The 25,184-nt window shown below is 35.8% G+C and overlaps 1 protein-coding gene across 5 annotated transcripts in view; it reads left to right on the top strand.

Annotated features, from left to right (window-relative positions):
* Nucleotides 1–2,429: 2,429 nt before the first annotated feature.
* The window catches only part of LOC149565332 (MBOAT (membrane bound O-acyl transferase) family protein), a 221,210-nt gene continuing 198,455 nt past the window's right edge, over nucleotides 2,430–25,184 (top strand). For 3 of the 5 annotated variants that reach the window (XM_089818853.1, XM_089818854.1, XM_089818852.1), the window contains exons 1-2: nucleotides 2,430–2,668; nucleotides 2,771–2,844. In XM_089818853.1, coding sequence (XP_089674979.1) covers nucleotides 2,560–2,668; nucleotides 2,771–2,844 — 183 coding nt within the window. In that variant the 5' untranslated portion in view covers nucleotides 2,430–2,559. The remainder of the gene's footprint in view (nucleotides 2,669–2,770; nucleotides 2,845–25,184) is intronic. The other 2 variants (XM_089818855.1, XM_089818856.1) reach the window with 2 other exon arrangements.

The raw sequence follows: 25,184 nt of genomic DNA, 5'->3' as shown, positions 1-25,184 counted from the left end.
TTCAAAAGCTTTTTGGTGACTTCTAGTGAGCATGCAATGAGTTGGTTCTATTACATAAAGGATTTCATCCATTCAATATCTCCTAGTCCTTTCCCCATCAATTCCAAGGCTAGTCTTCTAAGGCCCGTTTGGTTACTGGAATAAGAATAGAAAATTTGGAATACATTTTATATGTTTCATTTGGTTCATCAATTGAAATAGGGAATAGGACTACATATTCCCATTTTGCCTCTAAAATGAGCTTATACCCATTCCAAAAAATAGTTGTTATTGGAATAACCATTCTTATCCCCAATATTGCATTCCTATTCTCCATTCCTATGCTTGCAACCAAACAAGCCCCTATTGATTGTGTGAATTCCTTTTCAATGATAGATCAGTAGAGGAATTCCTAATTGAGCAAGAAGATCCACATTCCATTCATCTTTTATCTTCTTCTTCATCCATCCTTTCAAGCATATATACATTCATGATCTATAATTTGGACAAGTATTGATCTATTGCATTTGTGAAGACATCCTAGATCTACTTTTGAACATACATTCAAGCAAGTATACATCTTTGTGGATATAGCAGACCAGGTCTATCCACAAGGGTTTGACAAATAATGTAACACATACATTTATCCTATTTTACATGCTTTACTTATCTCATTTCAAGGTTAATTTTTGTATAGGATCTTGACCAAGGCAAGCTTCCCCCCCCCCCTCGCCCTTAATAATTTCCCCTTTCTCATGTGTAGGTGTAGATTAACAAAGTTTAGATTTGAAATTGTAGATCTAGAAGCATAATATTAGTTGCATTCTTAAGACCTTTAGATCTGTAGTTTGAACCACCTTTGACCTATACTAGTATAGGTTGATCCAAGTTTGAACTATTCCTACAACACTTAGATTTTGACAATAGAATGTTCCAGCCTTAGGTTTCAAATCTTGATCTATTTGTAATTTCATTATAGTTTGACAAGGTATCTAGATATCTGAATTTACTTCCTCTACTAGCACTCAAGGTGATTACATCATTATTTGCTTTCTTTCATAACACTTACTTTGATATACTAGATTTGATATCTTCTTGTCTACAATTGCATGAGCATTTCCTTTCCTTCACTTGCATATGCAATACACTTGAAATTTTATCTATTTATTTCTATACATTAAACATAAAGGACCCTAGAGTCAACATCCCTTTTAGGCCAAAATCTTGCATTAGCACCCTTACATCTACTTGGGTTGTGCTGATCATACTCTTAGCCCAAATGGGGTCATATTTTATGATCCTATTTCTAAGGTATAGGCATGAGGCGAGAGACTATCATTGATAACTATTTTACATCATACACGTACAACTTGTCAGAAAGTTATAATTATGACTCTACAAGGGATAATCTAGAAACAATTAGTAGAATGACATGATGATCATTTCCACTTTGAGCAATTATGTTATTTTTAGGGAATATAGATAATATATATTTGGGCGGCTCTTGGAAAGATTATGACAAACCTCAAAATCTCAAAGAACAAGATTATTAGGATGAGATCTTTATTTGATTATAAGGGAGACTAGCAATGAAGTTTCTATCTAAAAAGATTCATACTTGAAAGGTCTCACTCTAATTTGTCTGTGTAGATCTTTTAGAGGAGAAAGCATGGATATCCCTATCCAACTAAGGAGTGAGAATGGGCAAATGCCATTTCTAGGATTCATTACATATAGAAGGTTGAACTCAAAGTGTAAAGAGGGGGATTCTATGTGAATGAAAGTCATCAAGATGAGTTTGGGTAGGGAATTTTTGGTTTCCATTGATCATTATTGAATGAATACCAATATTATTTCTATATTTATAACCTCTTTGTTAGACTTGGGTGTGAGAGATGTTGCAACTTCTTAAGGTTGTCTTTGAGGAGGATTTTATGTTGGATGACATCAATGTTCCAGTTGTTGCAAAGATAGGGGTAGAGATACCTTGGGCAAGTGAGTTGCCATTTTTTTTCCCTAGTTAGATTCTAATATCACTCAACAACCATTCGTAATGAAATTGAGTGCATAAGCATTAGAAAATCATCACCATTGGGCTACAATAGGTTGAGATTTTTCTTAGAAAATGACAGTACATAGATGTAGAGCCAAATTTCAAATGGCTGGAAGATTTTACTAAAAATCTTGGCTTAAAGACCTTCTACAAAGAATAAGATAAAAATGAGTATTTTTGTGAAAAATTTTGAAAGTAATTTTGATAGAATTAAGATATTTGAAACATATGTAGAACAATATATATAATAGAATAAAACTTGTTCAAATAATTAGTATGGGGATTTCATTCTCAATTGATATGAAATAATATAGAATATTTTTTTCCATATAGTTTATGATTATATTTAGCATATAGTTTATACATAGAATATATTTTGCCTAATATACTGTAGTTAGGGCGAGTGTGGGCCATTTTAAAATTGACAAATAGAAGGTAGACGAGGCCAAAGTGGACCATTTTGAATGTATATGTTGCATCTGGTATGAGTTTTTGATGGCGCTGACCTCAACCTGATCTGTTGAGAAATGGCAGCTGACCGATCCGTGTGGAAGCATTTGGAACTTATTTTCCTAGTTGCATATGCTGCAGTCTTTTACATCATTGTTATATATCATTCTCTGCGCTTGTCAAATGGTAAATGGTACCATTTTTGTTCTCCTTTCATTTTTGGATTTTAAGTCTCATACTAAATATAAACATGGCTTAATTGGTTTTAACCTTCTTATATTTATGCAGATTATGGAGTAGGCGGGATTAGTGGCGGAAGGCTCAAAGGCTTGAGCCAGGGCTGGATTTGGAATCGCTTCAATGTGCAATTTTTAATCTCTGATTTTTTTTTTTGGCAATTTCGCTTTTTTCTATAATTTAATTATTTGGTGTAGACTAATTATCCGCAATAGACTGGAGCAACTCTTCGACTGAAAACATTGGAGAATCCCTTGTCGTTTTTTTTCCTCTCCTACTGTAGCAATTTTATGTGAACTACTGATAATCGATTGTCAAATGGTTCTTGCTTTCACGTCAGATGTCGATATTATTTTAAGCAGCATGGCTGATTTGGGGGTGAAGGTGGTGCTTATAATTTGCATTGAAAGCATACGAACCAGTGTCTGAATCGTAGTTGTAGAAATGCATTGAACGAATGGCTTTTGGAAATCTCTCATATCTCTTAATGAAGCTGAAGTAAGAGCATGTTATCAGCAGAATAGAACTTTCATAGGTATACTATGGAGAAATACTCTCTCTACATTACATTCCAATTGTCCTTGACTTGCCCATTGGGATATTCAGTTGCATTCAAGTTGCTCCTAGTGAACCCGTTGGGGCTCTCAGCTATCTAATTTGGGAATTCAGTGAATGTCTCTCCAAGTAGCCATTTGATAACAGCCTAGTATCACATATATATGCTTAAATAAATACATGTGCATCCACATATACATACATACCTATGTTTGTAGATAGATATGTGTATGCAAATATATTCATTCATGCATAATGTTCATATATGTATTAGAAATTTAAAACAGCAGAAATAAAGAAGATAGAACAAAGAAATAATATGCTATATTATATTTGATCAAATGATTTTAATTTATACAATCATAAGACAAACCACTTTCTTATAAATCAGCTAAATTAACTAACAACAAACTACTTCATGATTGACAACACACATGAAAATTGACATATCTACAACTAGTTATTGTTTCAAACTAAAAGTCTATGACACATACTATTGAACTAAACTTATGTTGCCAACAACTCAAACATAGGTTGCCACAGATACAACAATCACTTGTGACTGTTGGAACATTAACTCCAACACCCCCACTCAGTGTGACAACTAAAAGAAACATTATGTAGAATTTATTCTTTGAAAATAGTTCATAGACTAGTAAGACTTCCTCAAGTTGCTCCCAACCGCTGGTATAGTCATGCTGCTATCATCCAACTTCGAAACACCATTGGTGATGCAATGTCTCATAACCCTTGTAAAAGTAAGATGAAAAGCTTCCAGATTTTCAGATCTCCTTGAACTATTGGACACCAATCCATACGTGTGTCTCAGTTTCTCCAATCCTATAGCACCTCAGACAATTGAGCATCCATCTAGCCTCTACCACATCCTTTCCTATTTTTCAAAGTATTGGCTTCTTCAAAATAAAATAAATTCTTCAAAATATGACAAGACCTTCATCTTTAATGAAATCATCATTACCATGAAGATTTGGCGGTTCTTCTCGAGGCCTCATCTCCTTGATAGCTTTTTTTCTAACACACAATTTAATAGGAAGATGGCTCTGATACCATATTAGAAATATAAAACATTAGAAATAAAGAAGATATATTAAAGAAATAATATGCTATCTTACATTGATCAAATGATTTTTATTTATACAGTCATAGAGACAAACCACTTTCCTATAAATCTGCTACATTAACTAACAACAAACTAATTCATGATTAACAACATGCACATGAAAATAGACACATCTACAACTAGTTATAGTTTCAAACTAAAACTCTATGACACATACTATTGAATTGAACTTATGTTGCGAGTAACTCAAACATAGGTTGCCACACATACAACAATCACTTATGGCTGTTGGACTTGGAACATTAACTCCAACATGTGCATATAGATGATGTTGGAGTATTAGGGTATAAGAGCAATCTTGCATCACCAAAAATATTGTCTAATTTTTCAGTAAGGGCTATTTTTGGGCAGAGTTACTATTTTTGACAAGTTTACAATTTTTAGTGAGTTGTTCATTTGAACATGAATTGTTCCAATTGCTTCTCTCGAGGTTCATTTTGGATATATAATTCTGCCAATAAAGTTTCATGGCAAAATCAAGTCTGGTTTTGAAGATATTCAATCTTTTTGTTTTGATGGGGTAGTACAAAAACTTTGAACTTAGTTTTGAAGGCCTTAGAGGCTCCGAAAGGGGGGTAAATTTTATTCCGATGGTGCTTCACATCTCAAGTTGTAGTAAAAAAGTGGTTATAATCGTTAACTGGGTCCACGGTTCACAAGATATGACCTTTAGAAGTTGCACTACTTTAGGAGAAAAAGTAAAATCCCTTCAAAAACTCCAATGAGTGCCAAAACCTGTTTCGGGTATATTCTTGACATATTCTAACATAGGGGAAAATCATATAAAGTTGGTTGGCCTCAAATAAGGTGGGATACAAATTTTCAAAACCTTCTAGGGTGATTAAAACTTTCCAATATAGAGAATGTTTTAGGGGTAGTTCTGATGGTGCATATGGTGGCTTTGGCTTGCAGATTATTATAACGAAAATGCTCATGTTGCTGAAACATATTATTTTCTGACTATTTTAATTTCATTTCATTGAAGATAATGGAAAGCAAGTGTTCCTGTTCCTGCACTTGTTTGGTTCTGCAATTTTCTGTTTATTTCTCTATTGTGATGTGTGTGGTTGGGTTAGTAACCCTTCTTCAACAGATAATGGATTCATACATATAATTGAAAAGCATGTGTATATTAAACTAGTACAAAAAAGAACTTATCATTTACTCAGCCTTTTGGTTAACAGTAACATAACCTAGTCTGATAAAATCAATTGAGACTTACTATCCAAGTGGTTTCCGTCTGTATTTGAGAAAGATGCATACTTTGCCCTTCTACTCTCATGTTTTACACTCACTTTCGGTCTTGATGTAAATGCAATGCCCCAATGCTTAATTTGTCCTGTTTCGTATTTAGGCTGACTTAAAACATTAAACTTATCAACCATCAGCCTATCCCAGGCCCTAATCATCTAACCCAAGTCTCACTGCTGTTGTTTTTATGCCCTAGACTTGATTGCAGGCATGGATCTGTCTTCTAAAGATAACTGTCTCTTTGCCTACTTTGCTGAGTTGATGCTTTTAGATAATCGGACTTTTATGCATTGATTTGCATTCCAATACTTCAATTTTGGACTGAAAGACATGCCCTAAGTCATTAGTTGGGATCAAGGGATAATCACAATGTATTTGCACCGCGTCCTATAGAATCTCAAAGCTTGTATCAACACTTATGTAAGTAGATACTATTTTTTGATATATCATCTAGTTATCTTGTATCTTTGCATGGTGTGTCTTCCCATCTTCTTCATTGCCAATGGAGCTTGACTACCTTCAAGGAAGTCAAAAGACTTTCTGTATCTATAATGGCTTTCAAGAGGTGCTTTTCAACACCACCTTGTACTAGATGTAGGTGAAAGCATAGGTGTATAGGTACCAATGAACAAAGTTGTCGAAGATAAATTTGCACCACTAGGATGAAACCATTCCAGGAGGATCAAACCATGGGTGTGGTGGCCTTGTCTAGGAGTAGAGTAGACCTTTGAGACAGATTTTTTCATAGTTCAGACGGTGTTGATTCAGTTTTAAAAGTTGCATTCCAACTCTTGATCACAATCAATATTAGAAAATCAATCACCAACTACTCAAGAGTGATAAACTGACAAGCTAGTCTATCCATGTCGTTTCCAATTTCATTTATATTCCAAGTTCTTTATTTAGTTCTGATTACTATTTTCTATGATTAGCTAAATTATGCCTAAACTAGTGTAGGTTAGCTTTATTTCCCCACATTTTGATGATTCCAAGTGTTCAATACCATCCAGTGCTTTGCCCCAGTTTTCCCATGATTGAACCTGCTGTCAGAGTCATGAACAACCATGTTTTCATTGGTCTTGAAAGAGAATCCAGAGCTGGCTGGCAAAGCTTTGACTAAATGGTTATGAGCAATATCATAGATATTCCTTTTACTGCGAGTCTATCCCAGGGTTTATATTTTTGCCAATCTTTTTGTCCATTTCTAGTTTGTTATCCTTGGAAATTTTCAAAATTCTCCAATTTTGGAAGCACATAACATCATGTTTCTTTTTTGGCTCCTTCTATCCGTGAACAAAATTTTCCAAAGGGGCTTTCCAGCTATAGGATTCTGATATGCCAAGAGAGACTCTTGACAAAGGGTGGAGAAGAACAGGGAAACCTTTATCTGTTAATTGCTTACTAATTTTAGAAGCCAAATATTTTGGCCAATCCTTTTGTCCATTTCTAGTTTGTTATCCTTGGAATTTTTGAAAATTGTCCAAGGTTGGAAGCACATAATAGCATGTTTCCATTTTCGCCCCTCCTATCTGTGAACAAAACTTTCCAGAACGGCTTTCCAGCCATAGAATTCTGATATGCCAAGAGAAACTCTTGACAGATGGGGGAGATGAACAGGGAAACCTTTTGCTATCTCTTAATTGCTTACTAATTTTATAAGCCAATGGTTGCTAATTCACCTTAGATGAAGGAAGACATAAACTAACTCCTAGCAGCAGCACTGGCACCACAAGAACAGTGTTCCAAGTTTCCAAAAGTAAATATCTTCAATTTTTTTTGAAGCATGTGTCTAGTTTTTGAATCCAAATGTGTTTGCTCACTTTCTCTGATCGATCAAAGTTAAGAAGAGTCATTTTCTCACTCTTCGTTGTAAATTTTGTTGGGTTGATTTCTTGTTCTTCTAGGGTAATTTCTTTTCCTCACCTCTCATTATTCTCTAAATCGGATATGTCTTCTTAGGTCGGGGTCAATTCTCGGGAAGGCTTCTATACACTTGTCAAGGTCATTGGCAGCCGTTTTGAGTTATTCTTCTTCTCTTGGTTGTTCTTCCCTAGGTATTGTTAGTCTCCGTAATGATCTTAGAAGTGTTCTATTGTTTTCAGAATGGTTGGAATTGACATTTCTTCCATTAGTGGAGTTGGGCCTAAGAGTATTTTGTTTATGTTTTGAAAGGGTTGGAGAAGAACCATTTTGTGTACTCTTGTTGTTCCATAAATGCCCTCAATTCATTTTCTTGGTTAACCTCATGGCCACCCATTGTATTTCCTCTAATCAGGTTTCTACTTGCCTCTAGTTTTCTCCTCTCTTTCCAAGGATCTTTGAGCTTGCATGTACTTCGCTTCTTGATTTTTAGGCGTGCAGGATCAAGGCTGTGATAACAATTGTTATGTCCATTCGTGAGATATTCCTTATTTTAGGGGGCACAAACAATAATATTGACTAAAAACTGATATTAGTATTGTTGGATAGCATGAAAACATGGTAATATTCAAAACCATAAGATCACATCATTTAGGTAAACATTTTGTGGCAACATTAGCATTTTTTTAAAAATTGAGAATATATTACTGAAGTTATCTGTTTGGGTTTGGGGATAGGTTCAGGTACAAGAACCTGATTTGTGTGTTTGAGGAATTTTTTCATTATGGTTCCTAGGTGTGTGTGTATATATTTATAAATATAAATATACATATATATGTATATTTATGCATTATATGTACAATAAAATAAGAGAAATATACAAAAGTGTAAAACTAAATCATTTCATACTGTGGTGCTTGATCATTGGCCAATGCCAATTGCCAAAGATAAACATTAAAAAACTATTCTATCATTCTAATGAAGACCATTGCATTGAATTATTGAATTAAAATGTAGTTCATGAAAGTTTGAAAGTTGAAACATGATTCAAAGTTTATGTTCATCAATAATCAAAGTTTTGATCAGTCATCAAATGGATTATCAAAAAAATCATCATCTATACTCTATAGGATTTTCATATTCCACAATTGCTAGTAGATCCTCATTATCACCCAAGCCAGTTCCGCTAGGACTAGACCCAACAAGTGCCATGTCCTCGTTATTATCCACACCAAGCAGAGTGGCTCTAACATGATCCAGAATGGTCATATCCAAATTAGTGGACTTAGGTGCTATGTCCCACAACTTCTTTGTTATCTTTTTGTATTTTAGATGCTTGCGTGCCATGAGACATAAATTCGTGCGAATAAATATCAACTCCAATTTTGCTCAAAAATTCAAGAATGTTAAATGTTGAATTCTACAATATAAGTGACAAAAAAAAAAGAAGAAAAATATTCAAAAATTGAAAACTTACTTGCAAGAGGATCTTAACGGCAAGAGGTTGGAGGTACACATAATCCTGACCATGAAGGTACCACCATGTAATCTCGTCCATTCTACTTCGACGATTATAGCAGGAGGGAGAAGATGTTTTCATGAGATGAATAGTCCAAATTCTCTTCTAACAGCTGCCCCCACCTTTGGATCACTAAAGATCTTGCTAAGCACCCTCACGTACTGACTAGTTTTTTAGCATCTCTATATGGTGGTACTCTATGAGGAATAGAGATACCTCTGTACTATAGTATTTGAGAGAGAGAGCGTAGGCAAGGAGGTGAAGAGGTGTGGTCATTTTGTTCCTACGACGGAGAACATTTGCTTCCACCTTTTTATAAAAGGTGTCCTTAGGATCATTCTTTCTTATTTGTATCACTTGGGATATTTAATGATGTTCATGTAAGTTATCTAGATGTAAGATATGTAAGTTATGTCAATTAAAAATATGGATATCTCTCCATAAACAATGATTGAGAAATGTATTATAAATGTAATGACCCTGCTCAAATCTGATTGAAAAACTTTCGATTTTTGGCCTTGGAAATTTTGTCAAACACTTCACATACAAAGGTCATATGACTCATATAACATTTCAGTTTGCTTTAATGACTCTTTTCTTCAATTAGCATCAATGAGAATGCTTGCAAGAAGACTCAGAATTGACTAAACAATGACCTAACATGAATGTGCAACTTATTTTAACAATATTCAATGCATATATGTGACTGAAACTACTTGCAATATGCAGCTACAGCAACTAGTAATTATGACAAACACTTTGGATACAACCTAAGATGGCATTAATGCACTTACAACCAAGTGGTAATAATACAAACACTTGGTATGCAAAATTATAACATTATTTGGCCAAAAAAAGAACCTACAATCAATTGACATTTTGTCAAACAATTGGCACGCAAACTAATAAGCTGATCATGAATGATAAAAACATATTCAATTACAACTATATCAGACTAGCAACTTATGTCTCCTTTATTGCACATTTAATGTCAACTACAATGTTAGTATGAAATGGCCAAGACTCTTGGCATTACAACATATGCAAACTATGTAATTTTCTGAGTACAAATGTAGCCTTAGTATGAAATCTAAAATGCAATATATATGCAACACTTAACTTGAGAAACCTGGTACACAAATTGTAGAAGAGTTGGAGACTTGATTGTAACACTTGTTGATGATGAAGACCCCTCCAAATGAAGACATCGACTTCCTTGAAGTGTTGCCCCTGTTCTTGCCTGGCAATACTTTAGATAAATAAATGCAGACTCTAGGCTCCTCGAATTTGTCCTTGAAATGAGTGTCTCGGCGATAGCAATTGAATGCAACAATACCCAGAACCATAGGATGCTTCAATGATGAGCTATGAACCAAAATGTCTTGCAAATGGTGCCCTTTCTGTAGTATATTAGACCACTGAAATTATTTACCAGCAACCTGATAGCCACTCCAAAATACGCCAAAACAATTGCCAAGCTCTCCCAAGATGAATGCTCAAATACCCACAAAGAAACAATACTCGAATGAGGCCATATAAACAAAAATCTGAATATGATATGCAAATTTGCAAGTAATAACCTTTAAACCCTTTATTCAGAAAGTACAATAATACATCAGCTATTGTACTCAAATATTTTTCTCAATGTAGCACAAATAGAAGACTGAAGTATCTTCCTCCCAGCTGCAATAATTCAAGTGATATTTCACAACCTCAAAATTGCTATCAATAGGAAGTTTTCGTTTCCTATGACAAATAAGTAATCTATGGAAACCCTAAGCTCCACAAGATGAAACAACAACAACAACAACATCAAATCTGCCTGCCGAGAATGAAGCCCAGGATGCCTATTTATTCTTTTTTCTCCACTTTCTCCAGAAACTTCTAGAACATTATTTTATTGACTTTATAAAATATTTTATAATTCAAGTCACTTTATTAAATTAATTAAATATAAAGTTACCTTTTAATATTTATTTATTTGATAACTTTATAAATAATTAACTTAATACCACTTATTTATTTAATTAAAATAATTAATTAGTCATCCTCATAAAATATTCATTATTTTGGACAGCGTAATTAATTAAATTAATTAAATCAAATTACTTCCAAAATGGGGACATTAAAATAAATTAAAATTTATAACTTATCACTTTTAACCTCTCTTACATGGTGTCCACGACATCAAAGACATCCCCAAGGCATGGTTCATTAATGTTAGGGAAGCGAAGCATGTACATGATTGGCGTAGTGAATTCCAATACTTAGTCCACACAACCCCACAAATCATCATCATCATTACTTTCACTTTTTGGCCCCTTATTGTATTGGATTGCTTCCAAGTGCCCCATTGGTTGCTAATGACCATTTGTGACAATGACTCTTTTACCTTCACAAGTCGTCCCAAGATGATTGTGTGAGACACTAAATGGGTTTTAGCCACCTAAGAATATGTTAATAGTAAGTCAATAATAGATTTAACATATGTAAACAACACAAAATATTTTATTTAATTATGCAAAACATGACATAAAATGATGAATGAAAATAATTAAATCAAATATTAAAATTTACCTTCAATAGATCCAATTTGGAGAAAGTTTTGAAAAGTGCTTGTGACATATGGTGATTCGTCACAAACATTTGAATATCCTCACTCTCCTCATAAATTTGTTTTACCCAGTCTTCTTGTGTACCAATTGCTTGTGTCACCAAATTAAGTGAATGTACGGTGTCCAAAATATGTGATCATATCTAGCCTCTACAAAAGCACTTGCAGCCCTGCAAGCTTTTGCATTAGCCGTAATTACTTGGATAACATTATTACTACCCACCGCATCTATGGAATCAATGAGAATCTAGGAAATAAATTCCACATCTTTTACTTCCCCCTCATAGTCAACCCTCTTCAAAAACATTGCCCCCTTTAGAGACAGAACAATAACATTGATCAAGGGATGGTTTTTGTAATCTTTCCATCCATCAAAGACAATAGATACGCTTGTTTGAACCCAAGAATCTCTAATTGGTTTTAATTGGGCCTCACATCTTTCCTCATTTTATGCAATAAGGTGGTGCACACCTTTTCAAATCTAGGATCTTGGTAACCGGAAGGTGCAAACTCGAAAACGTAGTATATTACTAATAAGATCTTAAAAAATAAAATAACAGTTACTACTCGAAAAGATACCCAGATCCAAATCAATAGAGGCACCATCTGAGTTCAAGAGTACGTCACAGTGGAGGGAGAAATATAACCAAATACATCCATACTCAATATCAAAATACTACCAAAAGGAGGAATGACCCATTGTTATTGGTAGATATTGTCACATATGCTCCGTGGAGACAAAAAGGGGTTTACTGTCACTACACGATGCAGCACGAGAGAACCACTGTCATAATGCATAAATTTTGTCAAAAAGTATATATTTCTGTCACTGTATTTTTCCTCACTGTAGTATCAAAAAGGAACAAACAGCGCATAAAAACTTCAAGAAAATCTTTCACTTTAGGAATCCATGTCATTTCACCCTGTAGGTGGCTCAATAGTAGAGATTTCTTCATTGGATCTCATAATTTCAGGCATGAAATTATTATCAACTGGTACATGTCCTTATGCTCATCCTTGAAACCTAGGTCCTCTATGAGAGTGACTGGGTACTTTTAATTATATTGCTTTTGAAATTCAAGTTAGTTCGTGAGAGACTCCTCATTGCCTTTCCTTGACTCTGACCAATAACTGACATACTTGATTTATGACCTATTGACAATAGTGTGGCCAAAACACTTAGCTCTTGGAACCTATCACTAGAATTTCAAGTGTGATATTAATTTGCATTGAGACAACATTGAATATGAGTTTTCTAGAAAACTCAATTTTCTGTTCCGTCCTTGATACCATTCTTCATTCCCGTGATTAAACAAAAGCCAAAGAATCTAAATGTGCAAGCCAAAACAAATTCGAAGCTTTTCCAAGACCTTTAATGCAATCCAACAAGGAATTGAACATACAATGGTTCTCATTAAAAGCTCAAGAATCTAACCTAGATAGGAAATGGGCTGGTATGCGGATGTAATAACCCAGCCATATAACCTTGGACATAATAACCCTGCCATAATAACTCAAGGACAAAATAACTCATGATCAAACAACCATGGACAGAGCAACTCATGGTTGTTTTAGATCAAGCTAGTAAACTAGAAATGGCATAAAATAAATTAGTATATTAGAATTTATATCATGTAGAAGGAATTGAGATAAAGGAAGGGATCACCATGGAGGCTATTTAGGTCATTTTTTGACCACATATCCATTACACACCCCTAAAATAGCTTTAAAATGCCTTTAATATGCTTAAATAACCTATGAAATGGTAAATAATTCTAAAAATAAAGGCGATTCTGTGGGAATAAGTTAATTAGGAGTTACTATGAAAAACGAAAAGTGAAAAGATATTATGACATTATTATGACAACCATAACATTTTAGATTATGTAAGGGGCATTGCTCATAATTTGACACTTGAATTGAAAATTTGCATAGCGAAGTTTTTTAGCAACATATATGTAATTTATAATTTTTTTTAGACCAAGAAAATTAGAGAATATATGCTCAACACTTTTAAGAATTCTACACAGTAGATATAGTTTGACATTTACAGTGGACAATGAGAGTTTTTTCAACAACAAAAACATTCAAAGCAAGGTTTTTTTGGCTCCAACACATCAGACCACAAATGATTAAGAGTTTTAGGCCACTAGGAAGGATTAAGATTCAAGTTTTAACAAATCTTGAGGTGATTAGCCACAATATGTGTCTTTGCCTTGGAGTTGTAGATCACTTTGGAGGTTACTTTATGCAGTATTGTGCCATCACATCATTTGGTAGTATTAACCATATTTGTATCAAAAGTAGTAATCTTGACATGAAAAGCAGTGTTTTACAACATTTCCTAACCACTGAGTATATGTCCTTCAATGGGAATAGGGACGACCATTCAGTGCTCAAGTCAGACCAAGATCGCAACTGCATATTATCCTCAAAAAAGTGGCTCAAAGAAGGAATCCTGTAGAAGAACTTCTAGAAAGAGCAGTTAAAAAAAGCGGCCTAAAAAAGCATCAAAGCGGTGAGAAGACATAAAAAATGTGAAAAAGCATACAACTCAAGAATTTTGAAATGGGGTCAGTGCCAATATATTTCTTGTTTGCAAAACCATGAGAAAAGGGCAAATAAGGGGACATGATCAATCATTGGGTGAGCTACAACATAAAAAAGCAATGCAATTGAGTTGAGTTGGGTAAGCTACGAGTAAAGCTTTTAATGCTCATACTGTACTATAGTTTGTTGGAGCAACACTACGACAATGTAAGGGGTTTATCTTTGTGGTAAAGATTCCACCAAATAGATCAAGAATAAAAAATCTTGTTACCATTATCTCTGTAGTAGTGACAACCAGTGACCTTATTTCTAACCAATTCCCAAGCTTTCATACGCTCTTGGACACATGAGAACTAGAGGGAACCACAAATAATTTACTAATAAGGAGCCAGATATTTTAAATCTTACCAACCTTTAGGATGTTGAAGGGAGACCGATTGAATACTGTTCCTCACAAAAATTATCCAAGGTTCATTACCCTCGAGGGCTTTTCAAATCCATTTAACTCCCATAGAGACACCATGAATATTCAGGCCTTTGAGACCAAGGCCACCTTGCATTTTGCTTAAACAATTCCATTCCTGTTTATTGAATGCTTTTTCTTCTTCCCTCTACCATCGAACCCGAAAGAATAATCTTATTTTGAATATCATTGACTTGATAGCTACAAAATACCCAAACTGAAGACTAATATAGGTTATAAGAAGAAATAATGTTTTAACAGACTTGTAGTCTCCTTGATAAAGCTAAGTGATGTTTTTTTCGCTTAACAACTTTTGCGTCTATTTCGTCTTTAGTCCGATTTCAAATATTCTTGAGACAAGCAGTAACAACAAACAAGATGCCCAAGCAGATGCCGAAATATTTGACATTCTTATTCAGGCCACACTAGTGTGTTGAAGTTTGTAGCTGCGATAGAGATCTTCATCTCTGATTTTATGAGATAGAAACATGTTTGTTATGACAGTTATGGTCATCTTCAGCTGAAGACATTTTTGTGATTATATTTAAGTTAATATTATGCAAAAAGATCATACATCATGTGAAGAGGCGTGCATATGCAAATGTGAAGTGTTGAATATATAGAAATATGAAGGGTCTTATTTTTTGGACTCAAAGAGACCTTTGTGTTAAAGAGGAAGAGTCTTATGCAATTTATATTTATGATTTCATGGTGTATTTTAAATCAATCAAGTGACCAAGACACCTATGTACTTGAATATTTTATGATGAATAAAAGATATTTTGCTGGTGTGGCTGGGGTTTTCCTTGGATAAATATTTTGAGTCTTTTGTGTATTGTTTTTACCATAGTTGAAAAACTCGGTTTTGGCAATATCTCGGCCAACCCAATTTTTTTGAAAAACTTGGCCAAAAATTCGGCAATAAATCGCCACTTTTATTGAACATTTGAAAATATACAATTTCTTCAAGTATTCACAAAAACACACACATACCCACCAAATTTGTAGAAGATATAATGATTTGAGAGATCAACCATATATTAATAAAAGTTGAGTTAAATATGAAAATTTAAGAATTGAATCTATATTTTTATTATAGGTATTTGATATATATTCATGAAACATGAAGTATATAAATTTCTAAATATATATGTATTTATAAATTTATATATAGTATACAAATGACAGATAAAATCTAAGTCATTGATTCGGATGCGGATATGGGATGTAGGGATTTTTTTTGGATGCAGATGCAAGAGGAAATGTGTATATATATATATCTTAAATATATATATCTTTTATATATATATATATATATCTTAAATATATATATATATATATATATATATATATATATATATATATATATATATATATATATATATATATATATAATATTATTATAATATATGCAAAGAAATGCAACAAAATACTAATATATGCATTGCAAGAAATATACAAAAACAAATCATTTGATAGTATGACTATGAATCTATGATACTTAACCCTTTATCAAAATTCAAGATATTTCAAAATTCATATGATATATCAATATGCGCTTGTCCAACATTATATATATATATATATATATAAATAAATAAATATAATATTATTATAATATATGCAAAGAAATGCAAAAAATATACTAATATATGCATTGCAAGAAATATACAAAAACAAATCATTTGATAGTATGACTCTGAATCTATGATACTTAACCCTTTATCAAAATTCAAGATATTTCAAAATTCATATGATATATCAATATGTGCTTGTCCAACATTAGCGTTTAGTCTTAGACAATAAGTTCAAATAGGTCATGTTCAAGATTCCAACAAAATAAAAACATAGTTAATAATTGGAGATTCAATCAACTTGCATTAGAGTTTGACTCTGAATCATAGGGATTTGCAAGAAAATTCACATTCTCATCATCATTTCCAATTGCTGAAAGATCATTTGAACCAAACATGGTTCCACTTATGCTAGATGCACCAGGTGCCATGCTATCATCATCACTGTCTCCGACTATAATAAGATCATGAAGTGTTGCATCCAAATTTACACACTCAGGGGCTACATCCCAAAGCTTTGTTGCCCCTTCCTTGTAATGATCATTCTTACATGACAACAAACACAAGTTGGTGTGGACAAAGACCAAGTCCTCAGCTTTCTTGGAGCCTAACTAGTTGCGCTTCACTGAATGGATAAAGGAGTATGCACTCCAATTCCTTTCAGTAGCAAAAGAATTAGCAACCTAGATAGTTGTCACAAAACATACAAATGAAAAGCAAATTAATTTTAAAGAATGTGTGAAACACTAAATTCTAGATAAGATAAGATAATGATATTAATGTCCAACAAAAGGGTTTAAGGGATTGGAAGATACAATAGGGAAGAAGAGCAACCTAGCGGGAGCACCAAACGGTGTTGGAAAAGAGAGAACAAGAAAGCAAAGAAAGAAAACAAGCAACACAAAAGGGAAGGACTAGAAATCCTTTCTCGGTAAAAAGAAATCCTTCACAGAAGGATAAGGCCCAGAGTGACCAGAGGTCCGGACCCATCTCTGAACAGAACTGGAAGTAGGGTGTTGCTGTCAGGTGAGTTCGCGACAAGGTCTAACTGATCTGGTATGTCTGGAGTCAGGCGTAGCAAGCGGCTGCTTTATGCCCTTGGAGGGTGACATGGGCTGGAAAAAGGCAGTGATAAGCTGATCCGAGGCTTGACTTTGAGAAAGAAAAAGCTGTAAAGTGTGGTCGCAGAGCTATGAAGTCTCCCGGAGGTAGAGTACTAGACACCACTGGTCAAGGTAGCTGAAGAGCAATGGAACTTGCCTTTGATCTCATAGTATATAGGGCATTTGAAAATGAAGTGGATCTCAATCTCCGTCTCTGACAAAGTGCAGAGGCAGAAAATCCAGTCGTCTCTAGTCAAATGGTGGTTTGTCTGGCACCGAAGTCAATGTGAATTGATTCAAAAAAGACCCCAGGGAGATGAAAAGGGCGTGACTCCAGTGTCGACTCAAGTAGAAAGGATGTGCAATAATCCCATCATGGATCTGTAAGAAGTGCTCTGAATAAAAGGCCAGCCGTGGGTATAAACCTCCATGAGGGTTAGTCTAGGTTGTGGTGATGTACTTTCTGTAAATGTCGAGCCTAACATGCTCATTCAATTCTTGCTGTGAGGGGAGGAGGTGGGCGGGAGCATCTAATGAGAACTGGTAAGGTGGGAGATGATCTATGTCAATCCTGACTGAGCTCAATAGGGCAGTGGCTTGGGAATACCAATAGTGAGCTCTAGTGGTCAAGTCGGAGCCGACAATATCAACGGATGAGCAGTATGCAAGATATTACCTGTGGCGACCACTAGCCAAGTTTGAGAAGCCCCTAAGGTGATGGAGGAACTAGATCAAATTGAAGATGGCATTGAGCTTGAAAGGGTAGGCGTCGAACTCAGCCAAGATAATATTGTGAGGAGTGTACCAATGACATCTAATAATCTGACGAAGAAGAAGGGTTTGAACTCTATCGACCGAAGCCCAGTTTGAATCAAGAAGAGAAGGTGCTCAAATTGTAGAGCAATATAGAATTGTCGATCTGACCAAAGAGTCTAATCGAGATAACTCGGACTCAGTGTCCTGAAAGTGGTGTCTGAAACACTGTCTCTCCAAAAGAACAAGGGAGCCCAAACCCTTGGTCACCCTGGGTAGGTGGGCGGGTCTCATGCTAAAGCGGGGACCAGAGAACTTAACTCCGAGGTAAGTATATGAGGAGACAATCTCGTCACCTAACCTTGAAAACTGAAGTGGAGATGTGAGGTCTTTCGACAGTTGAAGGCCATCACCCGAGTCTTGCTTAGATTCACAACAAGCTGACGCTGATCACAGAATGAGGCGAAAGCATCAATAAGCTTCTGGAGTCTCTCTGGCGAGGAGGCTAAAAGAGCCACGTCATCAACAAAGAGGAGAATAGAGATCAGGACCTGGTGTAAATGGCAACCATCCTCGGGAAGCGGAAATTAGCTTAAGGACCCCTTTAAATTCTAAATGATTTGAAATTACTTTTACTAGTAGCCGAATCTTCTTTTTGGAATTTAGGATCAGACTTTGAGAATTTCAAACCCCTTGCAAATCTTGAGGCCCTAGCTCTAGGAGAAAATTGCAGCCCCTCTTGAAAATTAGAATTTTATCTTCCACAAAATTCGGCTCCCACAAAATTTGCCAATCAAGAAGAGTGCGCTCTTGCAAAAAAAATCATCCAAGGAAAATACCAATCTGCCTTTGCAAAAATTGTCCAAGGAAGAAAAAATCTGCCCTTGCAAAAATTGTCTAAGCACCAAAGAGGAGGAGTGAGGAATGAGGAAATAAGAGGAAAGAGTTTCCTCTTATACCCTACTTGCTCATCCTTCCTAGCTGGCCGACTGGGACCCTGGGAGCAAAAAAAAATTAATTAGAACACAAGACATGGCCCCCAATTAAATGCTAAGCCCAAAATTAACTTTGCCAAGATGAAATTTACTTTTTTTAAATTTCCAATTAGACCAAAATTGCAAAAAGAAAATAAATAATGCCTTGGAGATGCTAAATGTTTCTATTTAATGACAATTTAGCAATTAATATATCATTAAAATCGGATTTTGACTAGCCAAAAGCCATTTCTCAATATTAAATTACCAATTTCATTAAAGGTTAAGAAGTTTTCAAGGCAATTTTAATCCATTAAAGACAATTTTTTGCAATTTAATTCAAATCTATTTTACTAAGCAATTTTAGTTTTTTAACACAAATAAAATTATTTCTCTAAAGTCTAAAATCGATTTTGCAATTTGCTTTCATCATAACAAAAATTAATCTTCTCATCGAAAAAATTTCAAGATTTTCCAAAAAAAGTTCAAATCTAACAAAATTTCATTTTTTTGAAAATTATCCAAATTTGCACAATTTATATCCAAATTTTCAAAAGAAATTATCTAAGTACAAATTTTACAATTTTATCCTACCAAATGTTGTTTTTGAAATTTTTTTCCGGCCTAAGGATGAAATTGGTCGTTCTAGAAAATCAAGTTGGAACCGGGTAAAAATAAGCGAAGCCTCTCCCCACTGGTTTGAAGGTGTTCAAGGCTTAGAAATCTCAAATAATCAAATCAAAATTGTTGGACAATCCAAAAATTTGCCAAGGCGATTAAAAAAGAGGGGTCCCCAAAATTTTGGGGCAATGATGTGAGAACCTCACAACATGACTCCAGATCCCAGCAATTATAGGACCATTATGGTTGGGAACACGTTCTGCAAGCTTTATGCAATAGTGTCGAACATTATTTTCACCAAAGAACTGGACATGCATCATCTTAGATCAAGAGGGCAAGCGGGTTTCCGAACAAACTTTTTGACTATGGACTACATTCTAACTCTACAAGCTATCGTTGAAGAGGCTTGACACCATTATGCAAAAGGTCTACTGTTGCTTCGTGGATTTTTGTAAAGTGTTTGATTATGTTCCTCGGGCAACTCTTTTTCAGAGAGTTAGGGACATTGGGATACTCGAGATTCTTTTTACGACCATCATGAGGTTGCATAAGAGCGTTGTGCATATATTGAGGACTCTGCAATGCTTGTCACACCCCATAGAGAGCACCATGGGGGGGAAGCAAGGTAGCCATATTTCCCCAAATTTATTTGGCATATACATTGAGGAGTTGGAGGCTTTCTTTCGAGAGCACTCTCTCTAGGGTGATGACTGACTTTTACATTAGACCTTGATCTCCATTTTGTTCTTTGCGGATAATGTGGCTCTCTTAGCCTCCTCTTTGGAGGGTCTTCAATGATTTTTGGACAACCTGGCTCTGTTTTGTGACTTGCGGTAGCAAGTGATTAACCTAGTTAAGACTCAGGTGATGTTCTTTAATTTCTTGAAGGCCTCTCATCACCACTTCTATTTCTAGGGCGTGGAGGTTGAGATGTCTTCTTCCTACACATCTAGGAGTCAAATTTTCTGGTTCCCTGTTTTAGCATCAGACCCATTATGCAACCACGCATTAACAAGGGATAGGGTTCCCTTGCTTTGGTTGAGAGACAATGCTTTTGCTTACTTCTAGGATACCATGTCCAAGATGGCCCTCTTGGACACCTTGATAAGACCGATAGTGCTTTATAGTTCCGCAGTTTGGGGGCCTTCTCTTTTGAAGTGGGACTGGGTTTTGATGGAGAGGGTCCAAACCCTTCTTCTTAGGCATATCATCAAATGCCACTAGTCTACCTTTCACAGTATCATTTTGGCCAAGTTTGGGGTGCACCCTCTTTGATGCGGGGCCATTTTCGATCTGGTTTGGTTGTTTCATCATTTTTGGTGCTTTTCGGATTCGACTAAGGGGCAACACAAATACTCTTACTTTTCTTATCACTCCTCTAAGGCGATTGTGGGCGTTGACTTTGCTAGTAGGGTTTGGTATTGGTATGCCTGGGTATCTTCTTTGCTGAGGTCTGTGTGAATTGTTTACCGTACTGGTAAAGAAATCAACGCATACAGACAATGGAACAGAACAACAGAATTATATTTGCATATGCCAGAACATTCATTATGCTTCATAAGATTCGTAATAGTAGATAGATGATTTACAATGATCCCAGACGGGATATAAATACTACCGCCAAACCTTCCCGAAGGAGTCTGTCGGCCACAACATTACGTCCGCTACAAACTATTTACCCGTCGGCTACAAAATACAAAACACCGATAGTCAATCCGTCGAATACAGAAACACCGCCGAACCCATCCAGTGGGCTAACACCATCCCCCCCAAAAAAACAGTTGTCTCCTGACGACTAACAAAATTAGGAGACAACTTACAGACAATAGAAGAAATACTAGATAGAAGGGGGCGTCCCAGAAGTGTGCTGCCGACGTAACTCATACACCTACTCTGTCCTGATGCGGAGATCTGTCTAAATCTGAGAATTAACCTCGACGGCCTCCTTTAGAAGACGTGCCGCATCCATAGCTTGCCTCCTAGCTAACTGCATCTCGTGCTCAGCCGCATACTTATCTCGAACCGCCGCCTCTGTACCTTGCCTAGCCACGTCCCTCTCTTGTACTGCTGCTGCCATATCTGCCAGTAGTGCTGCCCGCTCTGCGGCCCATGCTACCTGCTGGTCAGCCAAGTCGGCGGCTATCTTCTATCTAGCCTCACTCTCTGTAATGTCCCCATTTTAGCAGTTGATCAAGTGTGTGTGCGTTAGCCTTGTTCTACATGGTCCCGAGGGCTAACGAAGGGTTTAATGGATCCTGGAGTGTTTTGGCCTAGTCATTTCCAGTTTGGGCCAAAACGAAGTTGATTTACTCAGTTTCAGGCATACTTACTATTTTTAGTAAGTCGGCAGGACATAGTGCAGGTCAATTTTGGTGATTGGATTCGATACTCCTCGGTGAGAGCTTTCCGATGAGCTATCACTCGCATTATTCGAAGTCCGATTGCTAATACATTTTAATGCCTGAAGTTTTATTAAAGTAACGTCTAATTTAATTGTTAAATATTAAAGTGTTACTTTAATATTTATTTTATGGTGATGTGTACCCAAGGGAGACATAAGGGGTATTTTAATATATGTTTTATATATTACACATCTTTTATCCCACATTGCCCATATGAGTTGAGCGGACCCTTGGAAATAGAATAAAAGGAAGCATTTGTGGCTTCATTAGGTAGGTTGAATATGAGAAGAAATTGGTGTGTGAGTTGCAGCTCCGTTCTTGGCATTTGAGGACGTCTATCCTCTCTTGTAACATTCTAGACGTCATTCCCTTGGGGTTTGGCCTTTGGAATTTTTTGTTTTTGGTTTCATTATCAGGCAGTTTAGTTGCATTTCCGGCTACAGGAAGATTTGGTATTTTGCTCATATCTTCTTCACTACTTGTCCGATGCTTATGCCGCTTTGAGGGAATGGTATTATGAAGGTAGTGGACTGATTGAAGGACAAAGTATTGTAGCAGCAAGTTCGAAAGCATGGGCTGGAGTATTATGTCAATACTGCTGAAGTAATTAGTGAGTTGATAAATCTGCCATGTATTTGGTTTTATGAATTCTGAAAATAACATTTTATTAGCAGCAGTTCATTTCCACTTTGCATATCATTGTAGTTTCTTTCTTGCTTATGTTGTATGATACCAATTCCATGCATGAAACACAACAAACAAATAAACGTTTGATTTCCGGAGTTATAAGGGGTTTAAAACATTAAACGGAGAAATAAGAAGTTGAATGCAAACTGTTTGACATAATTCCTTTCAGCAATTTGGTTTAGTTTTTGGGACATCCAGGGGTGCCCATTACAGTGGTATCAGAGCCATAAGTCCTCCATCCTGTGGAGATCTTAAGCCTTTAATCCAGTCATACAAACATAGAGGAGACATTCTTTGAACAAGACAGCAATATGGGTGACCGAGATGATAGAAATACCAGTTCCGACCAAGAAAATGTAATATTTAGATTACTGGGTACATTAGAGAAGGGGCGACGTATGCAACAAGAGCAGAATAGGATGCAACAGGAGCAGAATAGGCGAATGGATATGATGTTGCAACTTATGGCTAAAAAGATGGGCATCAACATTGACGATTTGTATGTTGCTCCAGAGCAGAAGGTAGTTGATTCTTCAGATGGGATCGAGACACCACCGGGCTATGTTGTTGGTGATAGTCAGGAGTCCACATATGAAGCTTTGTCAGAGGATGGCGATGCAGCAATAATGGGATTAGGAGAATGTGAGGATACTGTCATATCAGCAGCCACTTCTGTGTTAATTGAACCATCCAACAAGGAGTTTAGTAGTATGCATGCAGTTGTAGATGTGTGCTTTGATGATAGTACACCTGTTATTGCTAATGAGGTGAGTGATATAGTGACAGATTCATATTATACTATCGATCAAAAAAGTGTTGATGTTCACTTCTACGATAGTACTATGTTAAACATGGATGCCACATTGTCTTATGACAATTTGATATTTGCGGTTGATATTGATCACTCTCCTGAGTGGAGTTGGGCTTTGTTTTCACCATCTATAAAGATTCAGTTTTGTGTTGCAGCAGTTGGGAAGAAGAGATTTCATAGATCTTCTATGGAGTTGCCTTCTAGTGACATTCTAATTTCTACATCGTTAGCACAAGTTTTGGGAGCTAGGCTGCAGAACATGTGTTTGGTCCTGATGATGCTGATTTGTAGTTGGTTTAATGTCCACAAGGATGTTGCATACTACTTCAATTGGGATCCGGGTGGAGGTTGAAGTTCATTGTTTTGCTGAATTGCTTGAGGACAAGCAATTTCAAGGAGGGCGGATTTGTAATTATCCCATCTTTTGGCCTTCACGTTCTCCAAAGTCTAAGTGGAGGATAAGAAGAAATTAAATTAATTTCTTATAAAGTCATTCAATTAAAATTAAAAGGTGACTTTGTATTTAATTAATTTAATTATTAATTACAAGGGAGTAGCTTCTAGGGTATGTATTAATTATTGGAAGGACGGAAGCCTCTCGTGATTTAATTAATGATTGCCACAGGGAGAAATTTCTAGAGAACACATTAATTATTGGAAGGAGGAAGCTTCTAGCTCTTGCAATTAATTAATGTTTTAGTTCCTTCTAGAAGAATGAAGAAAAGGATAAATAGGGCTGAAAGTCTCATTGCTGATCATCAAATTATTGTATCGGATGATTATGACTTGCATTTGATAAGAGCTTGGATGTGTGAATCACACTCCTTTCTTTTGGCAATAGAGGACGTTCATTCTCTGTTGTAACATTCTAGACGTCATTCCCTTAGGGTTTGGCCTTTGGAATACATCTCTTTGTAATTGATTGCAACATTCTTAGCATTAATATAATTTCAGCCTTGGTTCAGCTTTTGGGCATTCCTGGGTGTCCATTACCAAAGTCTAAGTGGAGGATAAGAAGAAATTAAATTAATTTCTTATAATGTCATTCAATTAAAATTAAAAGGTGACTTTGTATTTAATTAATTTAATTATTAATTACAAGGGAGTAGCTTCTAGGGTATGTATTAATTATTGGAAGGACGGAAGCCTCTCGTGATTTAATTAATGATTGCCACAGGGAGAAATTTCTAGAGAACACATTAATTATTGGAAGGAGGAAGCTTCTAGCTCTTGCAATTAATTAATGTTTTAGTTCCTTCTAGAAGGATGAAGAAAAGGATAAATAGGGCTGAAAGTCTCATTGCTGATCAACAAATTATTGTATCGGATGATTATGACTTGCATTTGATAAGAGCTTGGATGTGTGAATCACACTCCTTTCTTTTGGCAATAGAGGACGTTCATTCTCTGTTGTAACATTCTAGACGTCATTCCTTTAGGGTTTGGCCTTTGGAATACATCTCTTTGTAATTGATTGCAACATTCTCAGCATTAATATAATTTCAGCCTTGGTTCAGCTTTTGGGCATTCCTGGGTGTCCATTACACTCTCAGCTGCCAATGATCTCTCTGCTGCAACCCTGTGCGC

Source organism: Cupressus sempervirens, chromosome 3 (assembly GCF_028749045.1).
Source record: "Cupressus sempervirens isolate cs-2001-9-10 chromosome 3, ASM2874904v1, whole genome shotgun sequence".
NCBI lineage: Eukaryota > Viridiplantae > Streptophyta > Pinopsida > Cupressales > Cupressaceae > Cupressus > Cupressus sempervirens.
This window is presented reverse-complemented; position numbering and strand designations above follow the sequence as displayed.